Source organism: Neodiprion pinetum, chromosome 6 (assembly GCF_021155775.2).
Source record: "Neodiprion pinetum isolate iyNeoPine1 chromosome 6, iyNeoPine1.2, whole genome shotgun sequence".
NCBI classification, from domain to species: Eukaryota; Metazoa; Arthropoda; class Insecta; order Hymenoptera; family Diprionidae; genus Neodiprion; species Neodiprion pinetum.
Window position 1 is genome coordinate 13,087,165 of NC_060237.1, and position 26,166 is coordinate 13,113,330.

At 42.2% G+C, this 26,166-nt stretch overlaps 1 protein-coding gene across 4 annotated transcripts in view; it reads left to right on the forward strand.

The window, feature by feature from the left end:
* The window catches only part of LOC124221964 (dipeptidase 1), a 1,639,756-nt gene that overhangs the window by 1,153,706 nt on the left and 459,884 nt on the right, over positions 1 to 26,166 (forward strand). For 3 of the 4 annotated variants that reach the window (XM_046632456.2, XM_046632457.2, XM_069137092.1), the window contains exon 10: positions 13,260 to 13,344. In XM_046632456.2, the coding sequence (XP_046488412.1) occupies positions 13,260 to 13,344 (85 nt within the window). Of the gene's footprint in view, positions 1 to 13,259; positions 13,345 to 13,425; positions 13,479 to 26,166 lie in introns of those variants that run through there. The other variant, XM_046632460.1, reaches the window with a different exon arrangement.

The following is a 26,166-nucleotide window of genomic DNA, read 5'->3' on the forward strand; positions in this document are numbered from 1 at the left end:
GTCGACTTTTTATATTCACGTCTTTCTAAGTATTAAATTCTTCTTCTTCCTGACCGGAATTTCGACGAACCTTCATCTTCAATCTACCTCCTGGTCACGAACTTCTTTCCTAAATACAATGCATCGAAACGGCTTCGTGGACGTCTCGTACCACCGTGATCCTACTTCATACCGCATTTCTAACCTGAGATCACTTTCCTCTACAAATCACTCACAAACCAAGAAGATCTGGAACTACCGGCAAAAACTAGCACGTATTAAAAACCGTAAAGTGTTCCTTCTTAAATGCCGTCAATTTGGAATTATTCCAAATTTTCTAAATTTTAAAATCAAAAACCTTCAACATTTAACAAGTGAAAAAACTTTCATCAAAGCATTACGCTTTTTTCAACACAAGTGTCTATCGCTCGAAATTAAAACATGTTATCGACAGGAAAGGCTGTCAATCCAAGAACTTAATCATAATATCAACTTTTTCTTTTCGAACCAATTCACAAACTTGGATTACATAAACTTCAACTTGGATATAAATAAGGCCAATCGTTTATTCAATGCTATTAAGACAGATAATATTAGAAAATTTAACAAACTTAAATCTATACATACTCCTAAAGAGTTTAACACTAATAATTGGTTAGTTAACCTATCTAAGACAGAGTTACCTTCTGAAATTAAGGATACCTTATCACTCGGTCCTAATCATGGTTTACCATTTAACAATAGTAAGTTACCTATTGATGACATTGTAAGCAGCGTAGAATTAGCTCTCATTAACAAAAGTGGAATCACCAAAGATAAAGTAAGATCAAATATTAGCCAACTCATTGGCAACAAACTTGGCAAAAATCCTCCCACTTCTCACATTGAAACAACTTCCAAGGTTAAACAAACCAAAGAATTTTTAAAACAAAATAACCACCTAGTGGTCACCGATGCCGACAAAGGTAACATTACAGTCGTCATGGAAAAGATGGAGTTTGAACAAAAATGCCAAGATATCCTTAATGACTCGACTACCTATAATCTTATCTCTCGTGATCCCACCTTAAAAGTACAAAAACAAGTCAACGATATGATAAGTCTATGGCAACAGAAAAAATTTATAGATTCCAATTCGGCTAAACACCTCAAAACACACAATTCTCTTCCTCCCAAAATATATTTTCTACCAAAAATTCATAAAGAAAATGTTCCTCTCAGACCTATTGTTTCTAACATCAATTCCCCCACCTACAAAATTTCGAGATTTTGTTCTTGTGTCTTATCAAACATAACAGGTACATCAGACTATCACATCAAGGACACCTGGTCCTTTGTAAACAAAATCAGGGGAAAAACAATTCCGCCTAATCACCTGTTAGTATCCCTAGATGTCAAATCACTGTTTACCAACATTCCAACCAATCTAGCAATATCGATCATCAGTAAAAACTGGCCCAATTTGAAATGTCACACTAACATTAATAAAAAAGAATTCCTAGCCGCCACCAAACTTTGTTTAGATTCATGCTATTTCGCCTACAAAGATAATTTCTACCAACAAATTTTTGGCGTAGCAATGGGCTCACCAATTAGCCCAGTAGTAGCGAATCTGGTGCTCGAACATTTTGAAAAAAAAATCATTTCAAATCTTCCCTTCAGCCTACCTTTTTACTATCGGTACGTCGATGATATTATAACGTGTGTCAAAAATGAAAATTTACAACTCCTTCTTAATAAATTTAACAACTTTCACCCACGTATTCAATTCACCTTCGAGTTGGAAAAAGATGGTAAAATCAGTTTTCTAGACACTATGGTAATCAACCACAATGACACCATAATCTTAGATTGGCACCATAAACCAACCTGGTCTGGGAGATACATTCATTTCAACTCACATCACCCCATCAAACACAAAAAATCTGTCGCCATATCCTTATTCGATCGCTGCCTTAGAATATCAAACCCTCAATTCCTTAAAAAGAATTTAAAACTTGTAGAAACAACTCTTATGTCCAATGGCTACCCTATAAAATTCATCAATGATATCAAAAAGTATAGAGTAGAAAAAATGTACAACTCGATTGATTGGAATGTAGACTCCAACAATCCAACTGATGTTAATGATAAATTTAAAAACTCTATCTCTATACCGTATATAGAAAATCTATCTAGCCAAATCAAAAAAATTCTTAATGACGAGGGAATTGAAATTACTTTTAGAATATCTAATAGTACAAAACTGTCTCTGTTTTCTCATCTTAAATCTGTTACTCCTAATTTAGAGAAAATTAACTGTGTATATAAAATACCATGTCGAGACTGTAGCATGAGTTATATTGGACAAACGTCACAACACCTAAAAAATAGAATTTCTGGTCATCGTTCTAATATTAAATGCCATGTCACTGACAGATGCGCTTTAGCAGATCACTCTTTGACCCTGGGTCACAATTTCGATTTCAACAACTCTATAACCCTAGCTACAGAACCGAATTGGTATAAACGTATCATCAAAGAAATGATCCATATCTTTAAGAACAAAAGGAACTCTGTTAACAAACGTACAGATATTGAACATCTTAGCCACCTATACTCTAACATTCTCTAGTTTACATTATCGTGTTTTCAAATCATTGGCGCCCCTTACTCCGATTGGTCACTGCCTTTGTACTCCATGACTTTCGAACATAGATCAAGTTCACACGTTGATCAACATAGATTTACGGATCGATTCCCGCTAACCTTCACTTCCGTCCGAAATGCTGTTCCACTAACAACACCTAAGCATGTACTGGTCGTCATTTTTTGTGAGTACTCTTTTCAAAATTAATTGATCTTTTCCCAATTCCATTTCCCAAATTATTAATAAGCATTTTCTGACATATTTTCATTTCTCATCAACCAATTTTTCCTCTGATTAACCTATCTTCAAAATTTTGACACTTAACCTAAAACTGTCACTCTGACAGTTTCGTGCAACTGTTTAATTTTCACCTAATTTTTGTACAACAACAAATATTGTTTTTAAACATATTCCATACGCTCAATTCAGATTTGTTGTGTTGAAGCATACTATTTTTGTTATTTATTATAGAATTTATGCCTGAGGATGGTCGGCAGGGCCCGGCCGAAACGTCGACTTTTTATATTCACGTCTTTCTAAGTATTAAATTCTTCTTCTTCCTGACCGGAATTTCGACGAACCTTCATCTTCAATCTACCTCCTGGTCACGAACTTCTTTCCTAAAATCACAAATGCATTTTCATTTCAAAAATGTTGGTCAATATGTAAAAGGTCCTTCATACTCACGTTTGTTTGTATCTCATAGCATTGTTATCATCATAATATTTCAATAAATAATAAATTAAATGTTGTAATGCAAAAATGGAATTATTATATTCAAGTGAATATTAGGATTTCTTGTTTAGGATCAGGCATTTTCTTTCAATCTTGGCTACTGGGATGTTAATAAGTTCTGACATGTGCATGTTTGAAGCAATTAATATTCCCAAATGGCGAGAGTCACAAGGACTACGAAAACGCGGTTGGCCGTTTAGGTTAAATAGGAAAGTAACGTCGTATTTTAGAAGTATAGGAAAGTCAAATTAATTAGAAAATAATCAAAATTGAAAAAGCTGCAGGGAGGCAAAGTGGGGGCTCACAAAAATATGGCGTGTCCTGGTTGGCAGGATTCCAGACCTTCCAGTGATCTGAAGCAAAATTTTTTTGGAAATTCTTAAAGAAGATTGATGTAGTTATCGCACTACGTGGGGTTTTCAAAAAAAAAAATTTAGCTAAATTGTGGTGGTGTGAAGAATGAGTCACGGTTTTTCCCTGTTATTTTTCAACTTTCGGAGTTTTTAAAAACTAGTAAAAAAATTTTTTTTTTAAAACGCTTCGTTACGCGATCTTCTAATATATAGAAAAGCTCTGTGCTGAATTTCAAGTGAATCGGTTTATTAGAACTTGACATATCATGCCAACCGTGTCGAAAAAAGTAGTTTTCAGAAAAACGCCTTTAAAGTTTGAGGTCGAGTTTTGCGCAGTCTGAATCGTCCAAAGGCGTGTTATACTTACATTTTCTCGCTCAGCGATCCCTGCCCCATACAATGTGCCTTCTTCCACTTCAAAACGTGAGATTTTGTGAAGCTCTTTCAGATGATCGAGCAGTTCTAGCTTCCTTGGAAGCGTCAAAAGCTCGTAGCTGATCGGAGCGGTTAATTCGGACTTGATCCCATTTTTTGACGAATGCGTGGGATTCTGGGTCAATAGTTATTCCCTTTTCAGCAATTATATTTAAAAGTAGTAAAAATCCATCGTTAAATGTACATATGGCAATAAAATTAGCAATTTGAATGGTGTGGGTTCCAGCATGTACCCATATACTTGGGTGCGAAAGTCCAGATGAGTAAATTCAAAGATTCGTTATTATTCTGTTTCTGAGCCCAAGCATCTTATTAGCGAGTTTTCTAAAGATAAATCTTCATATATTGGTTTAATTGCACCTAAAACTTTCTCAATTAAAGGAGGATTTTCGTGTTCAAAGTCATCTACAGTGCTATCAAGTCCCATGCCCAGACTACGACTTCATGCAGAGTCATAAAGTAGTGGGAATACCACTCATGCGAAATGATAACGTGTGCAACCCTGCAATCAATGATGTCCAAAACCACATTGTTGAAACTTACAGTTGTCCATTTCATGCAAACTTTTAAGTAACTGCCAATACCCTTGTCTTATTTCTATTCTATGTACAATATGTCAGGAAAATAAAAAACCCTGTCTTATTACAAGTGGCTCAGAGTTTAATTACGGATAGTAGATTAACTTCGAAGCACTATGCCGACAGAGCGCGAATTCTACTTCTAATTCCAATATTAGATTGCAAAGGCACTGGACATGTGGAATCTGTGAATGTAAAATGCAATGCTGCACAATTGATCGAGTATCTGTTTAAAGATGTACGTAGTTATACGATGACCGGCAAATGCAATAAGTGCGACATGGTTATTACAAAACCGTCCCCGTTTGTAAACGTGAACGTAAACATTCTTTTTCGGGACGGTTTTGGCCACATGCAATAAGCCATTGCAGACACTGAATTAGCAAATACCATTTTATGTGAAAAATGTAACTATTACTTTGAGGTAACGAAAGTCTATGGACCACATATGATAATTGATACACGTGTTTATACCTATCTACATTATTTAAGGTGTGCGAAAGTTGAAGATTCGCAATGTCCGTTACGCTCCATGTCAAAACGTTTGATTCTCGATAGGCAAAACTATACCATTGCTGGAGTTGTAGCCTATCAACAATGGCGAGAGCACTACGTTGCTTACACTTTCACGTGTTTGAACTCAAGAGAATATTGCGGGTTTGGGAAAAAACCTCTGTGCTTGAATAGTGATCAGTGTCTACACCCGCACGCTATCTATTACGCGCTGTCATCGACGTGAGAAATTAGGAAAGAAAATTCGCATTTAAAAACTATTTTTGATACTATTATTGTTATTACTCATATTATCAATCATCATAATTTAAAAAAAGTGTGGTCGATGATGAAAACCAGAAAAATCGAGATAAAAAACCAAAAGATTCTGAATAAAAAGAGAACCCCTACATTTGTAAACAGTTTTCAAAAGTGTTTTCAGCACCATGAGTATCTTTGTTATCATTTTTCATTTTATTTTGATGAACTACGGTATTATCTAATAAATATTAAACAAGAAGAGTAGTGAGTGAAAAAAAGATGTCAGAAACTTGTCACGTCCATGTCGTTGACATTGAGTAATTCCGAGAACGAGTTATAATGTACTTTCGAAAGTGGAATATGTGGGATAGCATTATCAAAAGAGTAAGAAATATTTTCGATTATGCTGAGAGTCAGGTGGCATTTGAAGCAAAAGTATTGAGAAACTTCATTTGCACGTTTTTCAAGGTTTATCGTAATAACGGCACATAAATGTGAATAATGTCAAAGTACCTAATGAATACCGAATGGTGAAATATACGTTGAAATCTTACGGAATACGAATAATGATTAGTCAAATGTCCGTCACTCATACGTATTTTTATACGAAACACGTACGCTTATTAATAGTAACTCAACATTCTACCTGTTAATAAACGTTGTCACGTGTACGGTTTTCTTGAGGCTTGTACCTTTGGGAAAACCCCATTATTATGTAGGTCTTTTGCCTTCACCCTTAAAATTAAGGTAAATATGAATAATATAAAGAACCTCCTCTGATAAGCAAAAAGAAGATTCCGACCCAAAAACACCCTGAATCAATTAGTTATACGGACTTAGGTGATTTCAAAGCCGCCTTGGTTCATAAACAAGCACCTCCTTCCTATTCTTCCTCACGTAAGACAAGAACTGTGTCACTTTTGCTACCGATTGGAGACAAGACAGTGAGGTGTATGTCATCTATTAGAAAACACGGGTTTCCCGGTGCTCCCTTCTGACTGCGAACTCGGAGTCAACAGAGTCGCCTTCCTACGTCTAGTCTTGGGTTGATGACCCAAACACAACGCCGATCCTGCAGACCAGGGAGAACCTTGGCTGCCTGTCGGTTTTTATGCAAGGTGAAATTCTGAATAAAAAAAACCACGTAGGACAGAGAAACAGACACGTTGTGTAAATTTTGAAAGTAATCCCAAATAAGTTTTAATCCAGGTGAACAAGGTTTAAATCAACAAATTAGATACAGTGTCGCACTCTGCGCTTGGATTACCTAAATTCTTAAGCTAACCGTGAAAATTAACAAACAAAAATACAAAAACAAAATGATATTGCAAGAATTTATAGGTTCTGCTCCTTGTTGTTTTCATGGTTCAAATTTTCTATTCTATGCTCTATGAAGTAATTCCTATCGCTCTCGACATCCCGTGGTATCCTGGATTCTACTCATATCATATGTTTCGAAGTCGGAACTAAGCGCTTCGCTCGAAGTTCGATATTACAATTTATTGAAGCTAAATTTGATAGTGCCCTCCAGACGAGAAACACTTCGTTACCAAAAACTGGGTGAATCAGTTCGGCGCTACGCCGGTCAACTGCTGATGATGCTCTCCGCGGCTCTCCTATTCATATATTTATATATATTTATATAGCCCATCACGCTACATCGTCGTCGTCTCATCCTTATCCATTACCTTGCCGGTGGATCATCGAGTTAGTATGTGTCAGCGAGGCGTCGGTCACCGTTTGTTATTGTTGTGATCTGTCGTATGTACAGCCATAGCTGATGTCGGATGTGACCTCGACCAGCTGTCCCTTACAACGCATTGTATATTAAAAGTATCAATTATTTGTCTATTTAACGGAACTCAGTTCGGCATATAGTATCTAACGTTTATTACTGATAACCATGCCAATTTTATGCTGAGTTTTCGTATAAAATTCGTATTTCATACCATTCGGTGTTTATTGGATACAATACCTCAACACGTAGTGAAAGCTGCCCGGTCTACAAATATTACCGTATGAACAAGAAAAACTTATACGTGCAAAACGTGTATATAAGATTGTACTGTGATCACTGTTAGTGTCGTATAAAAAATATTGTGACGTTGCACCTAGAGTGCAAGTCACAACAAACCCCAAACCCGCGGGGAAGAGCCGAACGGGTGAGTCCCGTCCCGTCGGGAAACACCCGAAGTTAACCGAAGCCCACCGACGCTCGGCTGAGCCGTGCGTCAACCAGCAGTACGACAGCACCCTACCTGCAGGATAGACGTGACCAGAGAAAGAACGAGGAAGAGAGAGAAAGAACGAGGAAGAGAGAGAGAGAACGAGAGAAAAAGAGAGAGAGAACGACGAGACCGGGAACACAGACGCCCCACTCACACCGTTACACACACACGCCAACGACACCAGGTTAGCCTGCAATCTACAGCCGATCTGCACCTCCCCTCGCAATACCAACCCTTTCTACCTCACACTCCCCATCACCCTACACCACCTCCCCCCCCCCCCCCTCTGCTCTACCGACCCTTCCTACCGCACACTCCCCGCCACCTTACCCCCCCCCCCCCCCGCGCGCGTACCTGTAAGTTAGAATTAAGTGACGCTAAGGGCTGAGGCGTGATCAGCCACCGTTATTGTCTACAACCCCAATGTAATAATCTTTTGTAGTTTTAAGTCGACTCCCCCCCCGATCGCAACTCATGTACGCTCACCCCACAAATACAGACACAAAGTTTTACCTACTCGATCAGTCTCGACTTCCTCGCCCCGTCTCTAATTGTTCCTCCTTTCCACCTAATTAGTGCGGACTCAAAACCCGTCACAATATTCATTACAAAAGTTTCACAATATGAAATTTCGCTGTGTGAAGGGGCTTCACAGAAGAATTTCAGAATTTTCGAAAAAACTCCCAACTGTATTTCCATCATTAGAACTTTCATAGCCTGGTTTTGGTTGATCAACAAAAAGCCCTAATATGTCACGAAAACCTTGTTGTATATTTTTTTTTCTATCAACATTTTCTTTATCCTCTCTGCGCCGTTGTCACTTTTTTTCTAAATTGTAAGCTACATGTAAGCAACATTTAAAAAACCGTATCCAAGCATGCAGCGACGATATTCCGAATTCGAGGTCATCTTTATTAATCGGTTTTTGCAACATCTTGACAATATCATTAAATTTTTTGGATGTAGCACGACAAAGGTAAGCATACTAGATGATGTATTCGTAATGGAATTACAAACTTTACTATCTGTCATTGTCAACACAAGTTTGAAATTGATGTCAATTTTTTTGCCGCCAATTACAGTTTGGAAGAGCATGAGGTTTCTCTCTTGCGCTTTGATACAATCAATTTCTGCTCTAGTTACTTCGGCAGTCATATAAAAAAATTCAATTTTACTCAGGCGACAAAATCTTGGCGACGAAGGACGTGAATTTTTCCAAATAATGACGTGTGGATTAACTTTATCAATGATTTGCAAGGGAACAAGTGAAATAATGAAAATGTTGACATCCGATTTATTGCTGTCTCCATCGCTAAATTTTTGTTTGTAAGTACTTTGACCAGAAGTGCCATCGCATTCCCACTTGCATGTCAATTTTATATTACCAACTTTGTTTCCAGGAAGACTTCCAATAACATCCGATTGTACCGTTTATATTCTTTCCGCTGCATAATTTAGTAATGCTTAAAGTCCAACTGTGGCTCTACACTTTCAGTTACAGAAATTTTTGACTTTGCATGGTGTATCGACAAAGTATCGGTTCAGTTAAATGTGTATCTCGCGACACTCAAAATCGTCTTCACGCGTGGACGCACACTCGCGTGCAATGTTTACTTGCCGTCTCTGCGTCAAATCTCGCCGCTAGCCCGTGTCGCGACTCAAAACAAATCAGCTGTATCTCATGTATTGTCTACTGTCTCAAAATCATCTATGTGTATCATCAATGTGCATTCTCGCCTGTAAATCTTGAGTTATCGTTATTTTCTCTTGCGTTACAGATCGCATCACCTGTGTACCTTCCTCAAAATGAAGTAATCTCTAATTAGTAATCAAATATAATCTATCGTCACCAATCATCCCGCTTCCTCGCTATAGTCATTCATCACTAATTCGCGGATCCCAAGTCAATGATCCATATTTCTTTGTCATCTCTCTAAGCACAGGGTAACACTTTTTTTTAAATCCAATACACATTTATACGTCGGGTATAATTTATAGTTAATACTGGTATTGATTTTTGGTCAGTTTACCTTCTATTACAAGTGATAACGCTTGGTTGCTTGACAGTGCATCTTCTGAAACGCGTTCCATAGACTTACAGTACTGTGATGCTTTTCATGGGCTGCCTTCTGTGACATCCCTAATTACGTTTGCAGCTGGCAAATTTCCAGAAGCCGGGAGACCCATTTATGTAGCGTAGGCCAATTCATGGACGACATGTTCTTTCCAAACTTTTTCTGTCCTCTTACGTTTTTACCGATCACTTAAATCGTCTCAGCTTGTGGAAGGACGCCTCATTTTATTTTCCATGAAAGTCTTCAAACCTTCATTTTCAATTGTGAGATTGGAAAAGACACAGGAACCTTGAGCCACTCATCGCATTATTTGGGAGAATTTGGTTTCGTTCCTGCTCGCTTGTTGCTACCTCTTTTTGAATTTCGATACCATTCTAGCCATGGCATCATTCAGACTTTTTGATAAAATGAATACATGCTTTAATTCTTTTGACACCTCCATTTCAAAAATGTCAGTGACAAGTTGATATTTTTGTTTCATAGCGATATCACAAATATGAAAATTCCTTTCTCGTAAAAGAAATTCCTTCGGCATTATACAGAGGTTCTGTAGAAAATGGAAAAATAACATTAATAGAAGAATTATCTTTATCAATTTTTTATGAATAAGATTTCAGACGCGAAAATTATGAAAAGCTGCAGAAAGAGCACACTAGGTTGCTATACCCTAAACGAAAACCATCCTAGTACTCACATCAACGCATAAAACTTATACCCAAAACCGGAGTCGCAGCTAGTTGCAGCTAATTTTTGGATATGTTTTGAAAAAATGTCTAGGCAACAATTTCCATTTGGTTGAAGACTGGGGGTCGACGGGGGTTTTGACTTATTGCTTTTTCTAACACGACTTTTCATAATATAGCAAAGAAAAATACCACTACTTTCAATAATGACTTACTATTTCATACATTGTTAATATTAATTTCGAGCAACACATTCGAATTGTACTTACTTTCTGGAGAAGAATATATATAATATATATAGAGAAGACATGTGTCTCAACTTTGTTTTATTTTCGATGGCGACGAGTAAACTATGCAGCAGCCCCAACGCTCACGAACGAAATGAGTTCCCAAGCCAGGTAGGAAAGCTCATCCTTTCTTAACGGTCATAATACACACTAAGGATACCACTGCAACTATTCTAACCATTGACACTCCCTAAAAAAATACCTATTTTTTCGACTATTGGCCACCTTTTCGGGATTTGGGACCACTGTGCGTGAGTCTCTCAAAAAGAGTGTTTGGATTGTTTTTATGTGGTCGAGTTGACGTCTAGAGTATAATATACTATATTGGGGCGATAAAATGTAATGCAGATAATGCAGAGTTTACTAGGGGTGAACACAGTCTGTTATATACTTTCTAGGACTTTATTTACAAAAAGTGGATGCTTAAGATGGTGACTGAACTTGTGGTTTTCACTTTAATCAAAAAATTTTTAGTTGCCATTTCGTATAGAACGAATATGGACAAAGAGTCCTCAAAGAGAGGACTCAAAGAGAGTTTTATTCTTGAAGATATTCGATAGTTTTAGTGCCGAGAAAGTTATGTTTATATGCATAAACTCCTATTTGGAATAAGATTATTATTTTTTTTTAAATATATTTACGAGTAGTTTATCAATCTGACAATATTCATGTAGAAATATTATAAAATCTCTCATGCTGACGGTTGTGTCTGCTAGAATTATTATGTAATCTACATAAGCTAACAATGAAAGTTTTACTATGTGCGTGATAGAGACTTCTCTTACTCCTTTATTCTTTAGCAATTCCTTGAAATTGGATATAAATATAGCAAACAGTATAGATGATAGAATTTCTCCTTGTAAGACAGCTCGGGTGACAGTAATAGTTTGAATAACATATGTCCCATTCAATATTCTTACGTTTACTCTCGAGTACATGTCACTGACAATGTTCATAATTTTTTTGCTTTGAATGATTTTTTCCAACTTTTTCCATAACAACTCACAATTCACAATGTCAAAAGCACTTTTATCGTCCATACAGTTTTTATCTATCTTTTCGGAGCTGCATTTGTATAACTGTTTGAATCCCTTGACCGTCAGTGACACACATATGGGTGAAAAAAGTCGTTTTACTTTTATCCCATGACACATATGTGGGCATTTGAAAATAAACATGCTTCCACTACATCAATTTGACTGTAATTTAGTACATCATCGTTTTTAAGGTCGCTGAATCCGAATCTCAAATCGAATTTAAAAATTTACAATTGCGGATCCAATATGGTGGGAGAAAATTTGAAAAGTAGTTGGATTTCGATAAAAATTTGTATCTTCAGATGTTTGTGGTTATTAATTTCGAATTTGAGTTCTAACTCTGAAATCAACTCAATCAAATAAAAACTGATATTTTCTCCCGCCATATTGGATCCACCATTTCGAATATTGAAAATCCGATTTCAGATTCAAATTTAAAGACTTCAGATACCGTAAAGTGCTTACTTTTGCGGGAATCAAACTTTTTTTCGGATTTGCGGCCGCCACATTAGATCCGCAATTTTGCATTTTGCAAATCTGAATTCAGATTTGGATTCAGCGACCGCAAAAATTGTAATATTGAAACTATAAGATGAATCTACGAAAATTTTTTTCTAACACAAAAGTGGCACGAAAATCTCATTTTCGACTGACAGCGAAGGTGTTCAGGGAGTCGATGGTGTTAAAAAATCCGTAGTTCATCTAGAAGCCCACCTGCCTCTATGAGTATTTATCATTTGCTTCACCTCATGCAGTTATTCAGGAACACATAACCTGGGAGAAAATCTTAGCAATGCAGTTCACTAGAGCAATTTGGTGATAATTGAAGTTATTATTCATATTACCTTTTTTCAACAACATTCTTAGAATAATGTTGGACCAGGATAGATGCCTTTTTTATCTGAAATATTATCAAACAGCGTATTAAGATAAAGTGGCTAGTTATTAGGAAGATTATTTAAAAATTATAACTGACAGAATTATCACCTGGAACTTTCCTAAGCGTGCATATAAATGCATGCTGCATAAGCAGGCTCGCACAGGTTTCTTTCAGGATAATGTAGCTTTCTAATTCAGAGACACTTGTAAGAAGGGTGGAGGGATTTAATTAGCTGACGGTGGTTAGCGAATAGTATTTCCGGAAGTGTGTGACCCATTTATCAAGTTCTGTTCAGTTGACTGTGTTTTGCGCAAGTGTAATGCAAGCATCGTTCACCTATAACTTGTATTACGAAGTCACGCTTGTTATAAAAAGATCTATTTTGCCTCTTAGATACAAAATATTTTCATATCCGCTATGCGCAAGTGGATCATAAAATTTTTTTGTATTCTTTTTGAAATGAAAATCCCTTTTTGCAATGACATTAGGACCATTACAAATACCAAGAATCATAGCAACTTTCAATTTTTATGTTGATAGGATCATATTCTAGCAATGAAACGGCAGTTGTTTGTTATTCTAATACAGTTTATGTTTAAATTCACAGGCGGCAAATGATGGCATTGTGATGATTCCCTTCTACACATACTTCATTACATGCAACAGTACAGCTACCATACGTGACGTCATTGGTACGTAAAAGGCATGATTAGCTCATCATCGTGATCTTCATCATACCATCATATCATATCATATCGTATATATTTGATTAGGCGTATGATATACTCGGATATTTATAAGCTTTCCACCATTCGTCATCGCAACTTGAGGAAAGTGGTGCGGAATGGGAGTAGCGGTAGTTACCTGGTTCGGCGTGAGCGCCCTACTTCGTGAAATTGTTTCGACCGAGAATATAAGGTGAGTTTTTCATTTTGAGACATCGAAATATGTTAACCCCAGATTGCTGCACCTATTTTTTCTAATGTCGTTGCCACACAGGGGTTTTGGAAAACCCATTCAGATTTTTCTACATAACAACAATGTAATTGTCATATTTAAGTTTGTTTTTAAAATCGATTGAAAATCGATTGAGGAATTGCCTTGCAACGAAAAAAATTTATAGAATGGAAAAACTCCGAAATATGCCGGTTTGAACAGAAAAGAAAGTCCAAAAATGCGAAATAATGTCGATTTCACTCTTTTTTTCTTAATTTATCTGTTCTATGCTAGTAGCCCGATTTCCAAAAATTCGTTGAGCATCTCGGAGGGTATAGAAACATGGCTGTGCGCTTTACAGGTTTAACTGTAGCAACGGTTTTATGAGCTCTACTGACAAGTCCTCCAAAAAGATTGCGCGACACGTTGTTTCATTTTCTGCATTTCACGAAGACGTAGCTGTTTATCCCTGACTGATGTATCATCCCGTAAAAAAATCTCAAAGGCCAGTGACATGAGCGGCCGGATGCGCTATATTCGTAACACGTTTGGGCGAACGTATCGATACCACCCGTACTGAAATTGTAAAAGTGAATTATTTCGGGCTTTCCCGTATCCGTATCAAAGCTTTCACGTCTATGCAGCGTTGACAACAACATAACAATCTTTTTTTTTTTTTGGGAGCAATATTACAGCAGAGTTTTATTGTTGCTGTAAGCACAGCGCGCAGATTCCACCTTCAAGATTGTTTTGAAATCATTTCAGGTGTTCGCTTTACGTCCGAATCTGACCGACCAACGTAAGAGAATACAAGGTTATCATTTTATCAGCGATTGGAATCGATGTGAATCAATTATCGGACATGATGTTTTTCCGCTACCGTGAATTGATTCCAATAAGGTATTAATATAGTTACTCAAAACAGATTCCGATGCTTCTCGGTTTGACACGGTCCCCACATGCGGAAATGCATTTATCATATACGAAGTTCTTGTATCGTTCATCAAGACGATCTTTATGCCGTATTTATCTGGTTCAGCGTGCATGTAATTGCGAAATGGATGTCCTCGAGAACTAAAAAACTGCTCATCGATTGTGCAATATTTATAATGAGTATTACATTGTTTGCAATCTATTAAAAGTGAATCCCAGATTTCGCGAATCGGTTCCATTTTGTCGACGGAATCTATTCGGTGAAAGTGGACTTGTTACCAAATCGGATTATCTGTAACAAAAACGTAAATCTTTGAGACAGCATTGTCGCATGATAAACTGGCGACGAACGCCTACGCCACATCCTTTCAACGTGATTATGGCCATCATCTTTCACACTTGCTAAATACAAGAACCGGAGAATCGCTTTCAATTTGAGTGAATCTTAAATCCTCCATATGTATATTTGTTCCCCTATATGTATACGTTTCAAAGCAATCTGGGTGCTCGTATAAGTTACAATTATGTTCGGTATATTTATTAATTTATCATTAGTAACAACCACGCTACGATTGGGCTCTTGACATCGGCAGCTGCACTTTTACTCCAGGTAGATGACTTACTAGACGGTTTACTGAGGCTCGTTCGCTTATTTCGGGTGCTATTGTCGTCCACTTGTAACCGTTGTTGCCGTATAAGTTCTTTGGGGGACGTTTTCCGTATATATAGTTCTTCTTTCTCTTTTGGGAGGTCATGGCTCTTCCGGCTCGAAATCCGTGTCGCTAGAAGCGAACTTGGGTTTTCCCTCACTCGCATCCTCTTCTGCTTCATCCACCGAAGTAGAATGAAAATAATCGATTTTGAAATCGCCTGGACTATCAGAGCGCTCTCGCTGTGAATCAGGACCAAAGCACCGCTTCTATCCCCTCGCAGCTGCGCGTCTCATTTCGAGTTTGCATGTTTGTTTTATGTATTTTGTACTTTTATGAGTTGCTGTGTACAACTATTTACTCGGCAGATTTCAGCTCGGATCTAGCGATAACCAAGTTATTCAATACAGAACTGTGACCACAAAGCATCAATTTTGATTTTAACGATGTTTTCATATGAAAAAAAATCGCAAAAACGAGGAACAAATATATTATATTATGAACATAAAATTAATAGAATTAAAAAAAGTACACACCCCTAAAAAACTTACATCTTTGCCACAGTAGGATCTTGGAAACCCTGGACTCACTTTAGAAACTCAGTGCTCAGTGGTTCGATGGCAACTGATCGACCCGGCCCATGTCACTACTGAGGAGACCCGAAACTTTTTTTACATCACGGTCCTAAGCTTATCCCCTTTCCATTATTCAAAGGCTAGCCTATGAAAATTACGCTGGACTCTCTGGACCCTTGTGTGACAATATAAGGTTGAAAAATATGCATCGTACAAAGCGATGCCCAGTATAAAGACATTATGATCTCAAAAGTTAAACCTAATCCCGTAAGAATTAACCTATTTCGTTAACTGAAGATGTATGAAGACTGCTAACCTAACGGCGCTTTCAGTAACCATGACGGACGAGATGAGTTCATAGTCAAGCCGTGCTCTCTGCGTCGCTCAACTCAAGTAGATAAACGATTGGTACGTAAAGACGACAAGAATTAATCTTACCATCACGTATACCTAGTTAGATAGTGCAGTATTCAAATGTTATTATGGGAATGAAATGACCACCGATTAAAATTTGTATGTGTCGCCATATAGATACTGTAGACTCTCCACAATTGTGTAAATTCGTTTCGGGCAATCCACTTCAACCAAACTCAGCAATGTTAATCTAACTGTATCTCAGTTACATCGACAAAGAAAATGTCAATTGAATACATGCACATCATAGATATACACGGTTGTCTGTTAGAAACCAGTTTTTTGTATAAACAATAGGAAGATAGTCAAAGGAGTGATAATGAAGGGATGAAATTATACAGTGTTACTTAGACGTGTCACGTGCAGACGACCATCTGAAGGATCTCACCCAGCGTGATCTCAAAAGAATATACATATATAATCTATTCCCGAGCGGTTAGAAATGGATTACTTTGGGCTTTGCTTGTATAAAGTGTAAACGCACCGGCTGTGATAAAAGTACACTATTCTGGGTGACAGGAAATCAATGGTATGGACAAGATGGCACTCGAATTGTCCACACTAGTTCATATTTTGTGTAACAAAATGAATCAAGTACACTATTACAAATGACAAAGAGAGATTTAGGACAATTAAGGTAAAAACTATCACAAATAACAAAGAGCGATTTAGGACAACTAAGTAGTACGTTACCGTTTGTGAAAGGTGAGTTGAGGAGTAGGCCTCCTTGGGTAGCGCGAAAGTACACCACTTAAGACACACCATCGATTCACCGAGCCGTTCCGTTAAGAATTTTGAGTTTCCACGATTGTCACGATGAAATTGCCGGAAGAATAGTCGCTATCGTTACACGTTGCTTCGGATTTTTTTTTTTTTAATGCGCTGTGACTACCTTATTTAAATTGTTGAAAGATGTTCAAAATTCATCACTTTTTTTTTCTTTGTTTTTGAGTTTTTTTCCTATCGTTATATGAATTGAATGCGCCCCCCATATACAATAATGGTAGTTTATTGAAAGTGTTGGGAATTCCATGTATTGTCGGTGAAGCCAGCGGAGACTGATATGGTGATTCATTCAACATGGGCAATGGTCGGTTTTTGAACTTGTTGTTCACAGTGAAATCTGTTGAAACAGACGATGATGATGTCGCTTCTACAAAATTCATCACGTCGGATAACGTGCATGGAGCCGTTGACTTGTTGATTCCGATTAATTGATAATATGTATGTATGTAATATTTATTGTTCCCCTTGGGGTTACAAAGACTTCCATTTTCCTCTCCCTTTACCATATTTTTACATGTTTTCTTAACCTATTCTTATCCTATTCTTACTTCCTACCTTATCTTTACTTATTTTCTGATTGCCTGTGCCCTGTGCCGTTGCCGTGCCATTCCCTTACTTTCCCTTTTATCCTTTTCTTATTCTTTATCCTTATCTTTACTTAACCTTATCCTATTTTACCTTATTCTATTCCCTATTTGTCCTTATCCTAATCGACTTCAATTTCCCATTCATCTCTCACTTTTTCATTCTCTTGTACATCCCTGATCCTTTCCAGTTCTCTCATCCAGACTTCTCCCACCCCCTCCTCACCTAACATCTCCCTCACCACCTCCTGCCAGCTTTCCCCCCTTCTATCCCAGCCCACGCACCTTTCCCATACGTGCTCCCATATTTCCTCCTCCCCCCTGCACACCCTACACATTCTCTTTTCCTCTTCTTTCTAGTACCTTGCCTCCTTCATCTCGCTTCCCAATCTAAATCTTGCCACTCTTGATCACCTGCTTTCCCCCCATCCCTTTCCCAGATACCCTGGTATCCCTTCTCCTTTCACTAGCCTGTACCATCTGCTGTACCTCGATTCCCTTATTTTCTCCCACCTCTCTTTTCTCTGCTCTTCCCTCCATACCAGCCTGTCAAATAACCAAATCCTTTTTTCCCAATCCCTCCCAAACCTTCTTTTTCCTCTTCCCTATACCTGCCTCATTACTACCCCTGCCTTCCGTACTCTCTCCTTCACGTGTGCTTCCTGTCCCCCATTGCACTTCACTCTATACCCTAGATGACTGAACTCTTTAACCTCCTCTATCTTTTTCCCTTTCCATCTCCAATCCATTTTTTTCCTTCTGCCGCCTCCTTTCCTAAATCTCATAATCCTTGATTTCCCTACATTTACTGTCATCCTTTCCCTGTTCATATACCTTTCTAACTTCCTAATCATTACCTCCATCTCCTCTTCACGTCTCGCTAGTAGCACTATGTCATCAGCATACGCTAACATCGATACCCTGCCGCTGCGCGCCGGCCAACTCCACCCCCCCAACCCGTCTCCCTCTCTCCATTTCCTCTTCTGAATCCGCCAGCAGCAGGTTGAATACATGCAGACTGAGCGGACATCCCTGCCTTAACCCCATCGCCGTCCAGAACGCCTCTCGTACCTTTCCCCCGCTCCTCACCCAACTCTTTGTTTCCTTGTAAATTTCCTCTATCCTTATTCTTAGCCTTTCCCTCACCCCTCTCCTTTCCATAGTCTCCCATAGCACCTTCCTGTCCACCGAATCGAACGCCGCTTTTGAGTCCACAAAGAACGTCACCACCTTTCCCTTATCCCTTCCCACCTGTCTATTGATTAAATAGTCAAGCACGTATACGTTGTCAATTGTACCCATTCCTTTCCTGAAGCCAGTTTTATTTTGCGGTATCATGCCCTTCTCCTCCACCTCTCTTTCTAACCTTTCCGCTAATGCCATCGCATAGACCTTATACAGAGTTAGCATCAGCGTCACCCCCCTATACTCTTCTACCCTTTTCCCCTCCGCCTTCTTTGTATCGGCGCTATCAATCCCTCTCTCCAATCCTCTGGCCAGCTCTCCCCCACCCAAACTCTGTTACATGTTTTCCATACCCACTGCTCCATCTCTTCCCCCCCATACCTCCATACCTCGCTAGCTATTCCATCCCCCCGTGGTGCTTTTCCATCCCTCAGCTTTCCTATCACCTTCTTAATCTCTTCCCTCTGCAGCTCCTCTTTCCCATCCCCCTTTCTATTTGCCGTCCCCCCGCCTTCTGTTATCTTGCTTTCCACTCCGCCTGATGATCCCATGGAATACTCCCTCCACTCCTAATCGCCTATTTCCTCATTCACCCTCTTCCTCTTCTTTCTTTCCCTGTTAACTATCTCCCATACCTTGCTTTCTGTCCTTGCTTCCGCTGCTTCTTTTATGAATCCCGCATTTTCTTTCTTCCTCCTCTCCTCGCACAGCCTATTATATTCCCTTCTTTCCTTTCTATACGCTTCCCCCTCCCCCTCCCCCTTTCTCTAGTTCCTTAAACCTTGCTTTACTTCCGCTTTCTTTCGCCCACATTCCTCATCCCACCAACCTTTATTCACTTCACTTCCCCTCCCTCCTACCTCTAAAGCTCGTCTAAGCTCCCTTATTCTTTTCTCTATCTCTTTGCCTACATCCGCTTCTCCCACCCCCTCCCATTTGACCTCTGTTCTAAACCTTCTCCTACCCTCCTCTGTCCAGTCTCCATTACAAGCTTCCCCTACTCTTTTTCTCTTTCTTGTCCTAGTCACTGCCCCCCTCATCCACACTATTACCGGGTGATGGTCCGAGTCAACCCTATCCCCAATCTCCATCCTTTTGACCCTATTCCTTACCTCGCTGTCTCCTATAGCGTAATCTATCACCGTCACCCCCGCCCCTCCTACATACATAAATTCTCCCTCCTCATCGCCCTCTATGTTCCCATTCATTATTGCCCATCCTGTCTCTTCCAAAAATTGCACCAGCTGCTTACCTTCGGAGTTTATTTTCCTGTCCTTTGATTTCCTACTCCTATCCTCCTCCTCTCCTTCCCCCAAACATCCTTCCCCCTCCTGCCCTGTCCTGGAATTGAAATCACCCCTTACTAGCACTCTTGTTCCTCCCTCTACCTCTTCTGTCCGCTCCTTCAATTCCCCTATCTTCTCTTTCAGATCCCCATTTACGTATATTCCTATTACTATCTATTTCCCCCCCCCCCCCCTATACTTATTTTCCTTATTATCATCCCCTCTTTTACCTCTTCCCTCCCTTCCTCCCCACTTACTATCTCCCTTCTTACCCCTAACAGCATTCCGCCTATTGCTCTTCCCTTCCTATTTCTTCTCACCGCATACTGCACTTCCCATCTATACCCTGCTGGCAACTCATTCCTAATTCTTTCCCACCCCTTCTTTTCTATCCATGTCTCCATTAAAAATATTACATCCCACTCCCTTAGACCCCTCCAGAAATCTTCATCCTTTCTCGCAAGCCCCGCCACATTCCAGAAAACTACTTTCCAACCCTCCCTTTCCGTCTCGCCTACTCCCCTCTCTCTACTCTTTCTTTCCCGCCCCCTCTGCCTCTGTCCCTCCCCACTGACCATTTCCCCGACTGCCTTTCCCTACGTACCCCAGCCTGTGCTTCTATACCCCCCTCTTGTCTTTCCTCGCTTGCTGTCCTTTCCCTATCGCCTTCCTCCACTTTTCCCCTCCCCTCCCTTTGCCCCTATTCCCTCTCTCTCCCTGCACCGTCCCTAAGCACCTTTCCTATCTCATCCCACTTTCACATTTTCCCTTCTATCCAGATCTTTGCATACCCTATTCTTACTCTGTTTCCCCTTCTCTCCTCGATAGCTGCTATCTCCCTCAACTTCCATTTCATTCTCCTCTCTGCCCAGGTGAGATCCTCTTTTCTCTCCTCCCTCCCTTTAAGGACGCTTTTTCTTTCCATTACCTGCCTCTTTTGCTCCCTATTCCCTAGCCCTGCTATCCCCTTTTCTCCCCCCTTTTTTGCGCCTACCTCCCACATATCCTTTACCTCGACCTCTACCCCTATCACCTGCATAATCTTTTTCAACCCTTCCTTTTCCTTTCCCTTCTCTATTCTCGCTCCTCTCAATACTATATTTCCCCTTCTTTCTTCCCTTTCTTTCCTCTCTGTGGCCCACCCCATCTTTTTTAACCTATCTATTGTCACCTGCGCCACTTCCGCATTCCCCTGTCTCTGCCTCTCCCCCCCACCTTCTGCCCCCCACCTTCTCTTTATTTCTAATTCTGCCAGCCTCCCCTTTACCCTGTCCATCTTCCCTCCTCTCCGCTCTTCTACCTCTTCTAATCTTTTACCTAGGTCCCTTATCGTTTCCTTCATCTCCCCCCTCTCTACTTCCCACTGCTCTTCCCTTCTAGTCATTTCCCCTTTAATCTTTTCCATTTCTTCCCTGATCCCCCTTCCTTGCCCTTTGACCTCCTCTAGACCTATCTTTAACTCTTCCCTAATCAGCCTTAGCATATCCTGTATACTCCCTCTCTCTGTCTTCCCTTCCTCACCTGTCTTGCCCTCCGGCGACCAGTGAACTTTCCTGCTTTTCCCAAATACTCTTCCTCTTTCCTGTATCTCATGTGCATCCTCCTCCCCTTTTTCCCCCTTCTCCTCCCGCTTTCTGTTCCATAAATCTAGCACCGTCGTCGCCGATCCCAGGCTATGACTCCTATGCCTCCCTAACGATGCTACTGCACCCGGCCTACCTTTCTTTTTCTCCTTCTCTACTCTGTTCGCCCCTTCTTTTTGGCCACCCGCGTTGCTCATACTGTTTATCTCCGCCACCGCTCCCTACCTTATCTACCTGCCACCTATCTGTCTTTGCTTCATCCCCCTTCCTACGCCCTAGATGTCACCGCCTATTTTTTTGTTATCCTTCCCGTTGCCGTCCGCCGGCTTTCTCTGACTAACCTCAAAACTTTCCCCCTTTTTTCACCTGTCCTTTCCTTCTACTCCTGCCTCCCTATTCCCTCCACTCGTCCGCACGTCCTGGTCTTCCCCACTCCTTCTCTTCCCCATTTCCTTTCCTCCTCACCTTTGCTATCCTGCTAAATTCTCACACTCTTTCTCACACCTGCCACTCACATCCAAACCGGAAACGGAAGTCCGATTCATTGATAATATTTCATTACGATAAACTGCTTCGGATTTCAGATGTAAAATCACATTGCTGCTGCACTCATTTTCAACCCACATCATTTCGATTTTTGCTTCGTCAATGAGTTGAACTGAATGGTTGTGTCAACTTGGCTTTGATGACCGATCTGAGGAGATATCTGATTTAATTAGTAGACCCACAAAAGTATGATTTTTGACTAATGTGATGTTAAAGTTTGTAAGATGTAAAATTGGGGAATCTTACGATTGAGTTTTCACGAATTTATCGATAAATCGCATAGTTTCGAAGTGTACGAATCCTCACCGTCAAGCCGATCTACCTTCACTCTCACGTTCAGCATGTCTTTTCTTTCACTTTCGAGCAAAATTCTATTAATCCAGACCGACGCGCGACGAGGAGAGCACATCTGAGCTGTGACTGAATTGATGAGAAATTGTTTTATGATCTATTTTTTACACATCATGTTATTTTTGACTATTACCTCTAGCGAACCGCCACACGTCTTTCATATTTATTGCTTCTACTTGCCAACTCTCCCACGCTTCTTATATTAACGCTATAATCTGCATCTTGTCCTTCTATATCGATCCAGCCTTACGCTACTTGCTATCTACCTTACTCTGCTAATTCTATTTTCTCCACTATGGATTCTTATATGTACATTTTTTGCACCCATATGATTTGTCTCCAAACTCACTTGTATTTCATCCTTTAATAACCACATATTCAACTCAAAACCCTACTCTCTTCGAAGACACATCTCTGCTCTACAGCCAATTGCATTTTTCATATACTCGAATGAATCATCTTTTGATCAACCAGGAACCATTATTCAATATCTTACACAAGACCTTCATGTGTGGTTGTTTTGTGCGGAAGCTGATCCATTTGATAATCCGTAACAAACATAATATGACGAAGGATCAACTTCAAAATAAGTAGTTATATAAGAGGAGTTCTGTCTCAAAACTGCCTTACCGACCTGATTGAATGCTGCAAGACGCGCCTCGCCCGTAGTCGGTTTGTTACCAACCGAGCGTCAGTGTGTTACCGACTGCAAAATTGCGGATTAACCCGCAAGATGGCGGACTGACATGCAAGATGGCTGACTAGCATGCAAGATGGCTGACTAGCATGCAGGATGGCGGACGAGATGACGGGACATGTAGTCGGTGTGTAACCGACCTAACCTTTTTTTTTTTTTTTTGTTATCGCTGGGAAAATGCCTTATGCACACCCCGAGGCGCCCCGCAAGGACCCTCGGGGTAGTGTGCGACTCGACTCCACTAAAAAACCAGCGGCCATCCTGGTGCGGGTAGGGGACTCCCCGGAACCGCTCGAGGCATATCTTCAGAGAGCCCCCGGGCACTACTACGCGGCTGCGTGTCTTGCCTGTTGTGGTGTCTGCGTGTCTTGCCATCCTCGTGGGTAACTTCCTTCTAACCGCGCTGTGGCTGGCGCTTCGTGAGGCGAAGCCGTCCAGTGCCGAGGGCGATTCCCACTCTGCGTCCTCTAGGACTAGGACTATCCTCGCGGAGGTCAGGGGAAGACGGCGCGGCGTCGCGCTCCAGTCGCCGTCCCAGGGGGTTGGGGCTGATGATAAAGAGGAGGTATTGAGCGGAGAGGCCCTAGCCCTAACCGGGGGCCAATTACATCCTAATCTGGCACCATCTATGCCTCTCCGCGCCCCCCCTGGCCCGCCCCGAGGGACGAAGCGAAGCTCGGCCGGCACACCACCCCGCCGACCCGTTCGGGTCCCCACATGTCCGAGCTACCCATTCGGCCCGTGTAGCCTGCGCTACCCGGTCTCATTCCCTGCGCGCTGCGGGGCCTGTTGCCGCGCTCTCTCCTCAAGTTCTTTTGCGGCGATCACCCGTTCCGCGAAGCGGGCCACCGCCGCCCATCCCTTCCCTGAGCCCCTCATTGACCGGATCAACCCGGCCAGGGTCAGGTCCCCCCCAACGGCCTCCCGCAGGGCCGCCCTATCCGTCCCACGCTGGGCAGGTTTCCACCGTGGGGCTTGACGTGTCCGCAGCCCTCGCACAGTGCTGGCAGGCCGGCCGCTCCGCCCTCCCTATCCTGTGCAGGGAGTCGGCGAAACAACCGTGGCCCATCAGCACCTGAATTAATCGGAAGGTCAACCTTCCATGACCCCTGCCGTGCCACCCATCCCAGTTATCCGCGATCGCCGCTCTTGACCTCCCGCTGGGAAGGTCGGGACCCTCCAGGGACCTCCTCCATCGTTTACGGGCAGCAAGGAGTTCTCTCGCCCTGACAGTCCTTGCTTCGTCAGTAGAGCAGGATCCCGTCGTCGCTCGCGTCTCCCACATCCAGCCGTATGCTCGGTGATAGGCACCAGCCACCAGGTGTAGCGGCGTCGTTCGGGCCAGCATTGTGACAGACACAAAGGACGCCGTCCGGTATGCCGCGACCACCCTTGTGCAGATTTTCCTCTGGTGCTTTCCCATGGCACGTTTTATGTGCCTTGACGTTTTCGCCACGTCCCCCCATACCGGAGCCCCGTACAGAATGGCCGCAAACAGGGTCCCGGCGTACAGTCGCCGCTTCGTCTCCGACGTCCCCCTGAGGTTCGACATCAGTCGCGATGGGGCCCTCGTGATGCCCCCGATCTTCATTTCCATGCCCGCGAAATGCTCCCGGAATGTGAGACCGGAGTTCAGCCATATCTCAAGATATTTCATGGACCCCTCCCGTGGGATCCTCTCCGAACCTACCCTCAAGTCCGGGATGTGTTCCACCGTCCCTTCTCCCGCGCGGCCGAAAAGGACCGCCGCCGTCTTGTTGGCCGATATCTTGAGCCCAAGGTCCGATATGCGCCGGCACACTCTCGCCACCATTGCGTTGGCCAGTGCCACCGCTGATGCTGGCTCCGCCGCGGAACTCAAGACCAGGGTGTCGTCTGCATAGCATACCACCGCGGTGCCTGGCTCCGCTCCAACCCGCAGGACCTCGTCAAACGACAGGATCCACAGCAGAGGACCTAGAACAGACTCTTGTGGAACTCTGGCCGTCACAGCCAGGCTTCTCAGTCCCCCGCCCTCCGTTGTGTACTCGACGTACCTGTCGGAAAGATAATCGTTAATAATTGGCCGCATGGACGCGTGTACCCCCTTCGTCGCGAGCGCGTTTCTGATAACAGGCCATGGGAGGCTATTGAAAGCGTTGGCTATATCCAAAGATACAGTCACCGCGCAGCATCCCGTTCTTGTAACGCCCTCGACGAACTGGCGCACCCTGATTAGCGCGTCGATTGTTGATCGCCGTTTCCGAAAGCCATATTGCTCGTCCGACAGCCGGGCCCGGGGGTTCTCTTCCATCCAGTTCCCTAGTCGAAAAACCAGAACCCTCTCGAAGGTCCTCCCCAGTTCGCCCAAAAGGCATATAGGCCTGACCTTTGGAAGAGATCCGCCGGACGTGCCTCCTTTGGGAATAAGCACTAGCCGGGCCCTCTTCCAGAATCGTGGGACGTGCCCCTCCCGTAGACACGCCGTTAATGTCCGTGTGATCAGGGTAGGCATCCCCTCGGGGACTCTTGCCCACGCGGCTCCTCTATGCCGTCTGGTCCCGGGGCGGTGTTTTGCCCGCTCCCCTTCTTGATCGCGGACCGTACTTCGTCTACCGTGACCGCCCATCCCTCGTTCCAGCTCCGGTCTCCCTGGCTCTCCGGCTCGTTGCCCTCTCCTCTTGGGAATAGTGGTGTGAGGAGCCTCCCCAGGGTCTCGCTATCGAGGGTTTCCGTCAGCCTCCTCGAGACGGTGCGGAGCCTGCCCAGCACCAGCTTGTAAGGTAGGCCCCATGGGTCCGATTCCACGGAACCCACGAGGTGTTCCCAGGCCTTGGGCTTTGCTGCTTTTATGCTGTCCCGCAGCCTCCGCTGGCTGGCCCGGTATTCGGCCTCTCTGTCGTCGTGGAGACCACTGGCTGCTCTCCTGTTCCTGGTGAGGCACCTCCTTGCTGCCACGCAGCGCTTACGCTGTTCGGCCAGGTCCTCGCTCCACCAGTACGTAGTCCT